Source organism: Colobus angolensis, unplaced genomic scaffold, assembly GCF_000951035.1.
Source record: "Colobus angolensis palliatus isolate OR3802 unplaced genomic scaffold, Cang.pa_1.0 Scaffold77, whole genome shotgun sequence".
Lineage (NCBI taxonomy): Eukaryota > Metazoa > Chordata > Mammalia > Primates > Cercopithecidae > Colobus > Colobus angolensis.
The window spans coordinates 848,361-851,725 of record NW_012121487.1 but is presented as its reverse complement, the minus strand read 5'-3'; the positions used below and the strand labels follow the sequence as shown (position 1 = coordinate 851,725).

The following is a 3,365-nucleotide window of genomic DNA, read 5'->3' as shown; positions in this document are numbered from 1 at the left end:
CAGGAGAATTGTTTGGACCCGGGAGGCAGAGGTTGCAGTGAGCCAAGATCACACCACTGCACTCCAGCCTGGGTGACAGAGCGAGACTGTGTCCCCCACCAAAAAAAAAAGACATACCAATGGCAAACAGGTATATGAAAAAGTGCTCAACATCATTGATCATCAGAGAAATGCAAATCAAAACTACAATAAGATGTCATCTCACCTCAGTTAAAATGGCTTATATCTGAAAGACAGGCAATAATGAATCCTGGCAAGGATGTAGAGTAAAGGGAACCCTCATATACTGTTGATGGGAATGTAAATTAGTACAGTCACTATGGAGCATAGTTCGGAGGTTTTCAAAAAAAATATAGAACTACCAAACTACCATATGATCCCAACAATCCCACTCTTAGACATACACCCAAAAGACAGGAAATCATTATATCAAGGAGATATCTGCTCTCTCATATTTACTGCAGCACTATTCACAATGGCCAAGTTTTGGAAGCAACCTAAGTGTCCATCAGTAGATGATTGGATAAAGAAAAGGAGGTGTATATACACAATGGAGTACAACTTAGCCATAAAAAAGGAATGAGATGGCTGGGCACCATAACTCACACCTGTACTCTCAGCACTTTGGAAGACCAAGGTGGGAGGACCACTCGAGCCCAGGAGCTTGAGGCCAACCTAGGCAACATAGTGAGACTCGATCTCTACAAAAAAATAAATTTTAAAAAATTTAGCCAGGCAGAGTGGTGTATGCCTGTAGTCCCAGCTACTCCAGAGGCTGAGGCAGAAGAAGCACTTGAGCCCTGGAGATTGAGGCGGCAATGAGCCATGATTGTGCCACTGTACTCAACCTGGGCAACAGAACAAGACCCTGTCTCAAAAAAAAAAAAATTAGATCCTGTCATGTGCAACAACACGGATGATGGAATTGGAGACACTATGTTAAGTGAAATAAGCCAGGTATAGACAAACTTTGCATGTTCTCACTTATTTGTGGGAGCTAAAAATGAAAACAATTGAACTCATGGAGACAGAGTAGAATGATGGTTACTGGAGGCTGGAAAGCATAGTGGGTGGATGGGAGGGAAGTGGGGATGCTTAATTAGTAAAAAAATATAGTTAGATTAAATGAATAAAATCTAGTATTTGATAGCACAACAGGGTGAGTACAGTCAACAATAACTTATCGTATATTTTTAAATAACGAGGCCAGGTGCAGGGCTCACACCTGTAATTCCAGCACTTTGGGAGGCCAAGGCGGGTGGATCATCTGAGGTCAGGAGTTTGAGACCAGCCTAGCCAACATGGTGAAACCCTGTCTCTACTAAAAATACAAAAATTAGTCGGGCATGGTGGTGGGCGTCTGTAATCCCAGCTCTTTGGGAGACTGAGACAGGGAGAATTGCTTGAACCCGGGAGGCGGAGGTTGCAGTGAGCTGAAATCATGTCATTGCACTCCAAACTGGGCAACGGAGCAAGACTCCATCTCAAAATAAAACAAAATAACTAAAAGAGTATAATCGTGTCTGTAACACAGAAAGGATAAATGCAGCTGGACACAGCGGCTCACACCTGTAATTGCAACACTTTAGGAGGCTGAGGCAGGAGGATTACTTGAGCCCAAGAGTTTGAGACCAGCCTGGGCAACATAGGGAGACCCTGTTTTTAGAAAAAAAAAAAAAAATTTCTTTTTAAATTAGCTGGGCTAATTGACACATGGGGACACATGCCTGTGGTCCCCACTACTTGAGAGACTGAGGTGGGAGGATTGCTTGAACCCAGGAGGTCGAGGCCACAGGAAGCCATGATTTCACCACTGCACTCCAGTCTTGGCAACAGAGCAAGACCCTGTCTCAAAAATAAACAAAAAAGGTTTCAACTTAAAGTATGCTTGAGGTGATGGATACCCCACTTACCCTGATGTGATTATTACAAGTTCTATGCCTGTATCAAAGTATCTCATGTACCCCATAAATATGTATGCCTACTATGTAGCCACAAAAATTAAAAATAAAAACAAAAAATTAATTGTAATCCCAGCACTTTGGGAGGCTGAGGTGGGCAGATCACTTGAGGCCAGGAGTTCGAGACCAGCCTGAGCAACATGGCGAAACCCCATGTCTACAAAAAATACAAAAATTAGCTGAGTGTGGTGGTGTGCCCCTGTAGTCCCAGCTACTAGGGAGGCTGAGGTGGGAGGATCACCAGATCCCAGGAGCTCGAGGCTGCAGTGAGCTGAGATTGTTCCACTTCACTCCAGCCTGAGAGACTTTTAAATTTTATTTTTAGCCAGGTGCGGTGGCTCAAGCCTGTAATCCCAGCACTTTGGGAGGCCGAGACGGGCGGATCACGAGGTCAGGAGATCGAGACCATCCTGGCTAACATGGTGAAACCCCGTCTCTACTAAAAAATACGAAAAACTAGCCGGGCAAGGTGGCGGGCGCCTGTAGTCCCTGCTACCCGGAAGGCTGAGGCAGGAGAATGGCGTAAACCCGGGAGGTGGAGCTTGCAGTGAGCTGAGATCCAGCCACTGCACTCCAGCCTGGGCGACAGAGCGAGACTCTGTCTCAAAAAAATAAATAAATAAAAATTTATTTTTAATTTTAATTTTTCCATGTTATTGGGGTACAGGTGGTATTTGGTTACATGAGTAAGCCCTTTAGTGGTGATTTGTGAGATTTTGGTGCACCCATCACCTGAGCAGTATACACTGCACCCTATTTGTAGTCTTCTATCCCTCACCCCCTCCTACCCTTCCCTTTTCATTTTTAATTAAAAAAATTTTTAATATTAATAAAGTTTAAAAAAAAAAGGAAGGACACCATGTTTATTCATGAATATTTCTTAATCTATCCCTTCACTGTCTAGGTTTTTCTACAGCTCCCAGTAGAGCATAACTTTGCCATGGTTGTCCACACAAAAGCAGCAGGCCGGACCAGTATCAAGGTCACTGTTCACTGCATGAACAGTTCCTCTGGGCAGTTTGAGGGGAATTTGTTGGAACTCTCTGATGAAGTACAGATCCTGGTAAGCTTCCAAATCTAAATCTTTTTTTTCGTATATTAAGGATAAGAAAGTTATATTCTCTTACCATCAACGAAGAGCTTATTCTGGATAGAGACAGATAATTGTTAGAGCGATTCCGGGAACAGGTTTGTACTTCCTAGATCTTTATCATTCCTGCTGATTGCTTGTATATAGTTTTTGTTTTTGTTTTGTTTTGTTTTGAGACAGAGTTTCACTCTTGTTGCCCAGGCTGGAGTGCAATGTCACGAACTCGGCTCACTGCAACCTCTGCCTCCCAGGTTCAAGCAATTCTCCTGCCTCAGCCTCCCGAGTAGCATGTGCCACCAAGCCCAGCTAATTTT

The 3,365-nt window shown here is 43.7% G+C and overlaps 1 protein-coding gene across 1 annotated transcript in view; it reads left to right on the top strand.

Moving 5' to 3' along the window:
- NUP210L (nucleoporin 210kDa-like) overlaps positions 1-3,365 on the top strand; it is a 205,416-nt gene that overhangs the window by 135,832 nt on the left and 66,219 nt on the right. The window contains exon 27 of the mRNA XM_011928494.1: positions 2,866-3,024. Within this exon, the coding sequence (XP_011783884.1) occupies positions 2,866-3,024 (159 nt within the window). The remainder of the gene's footprint in view (positions 1-2,865; positions 3,025-3,365) is intronic.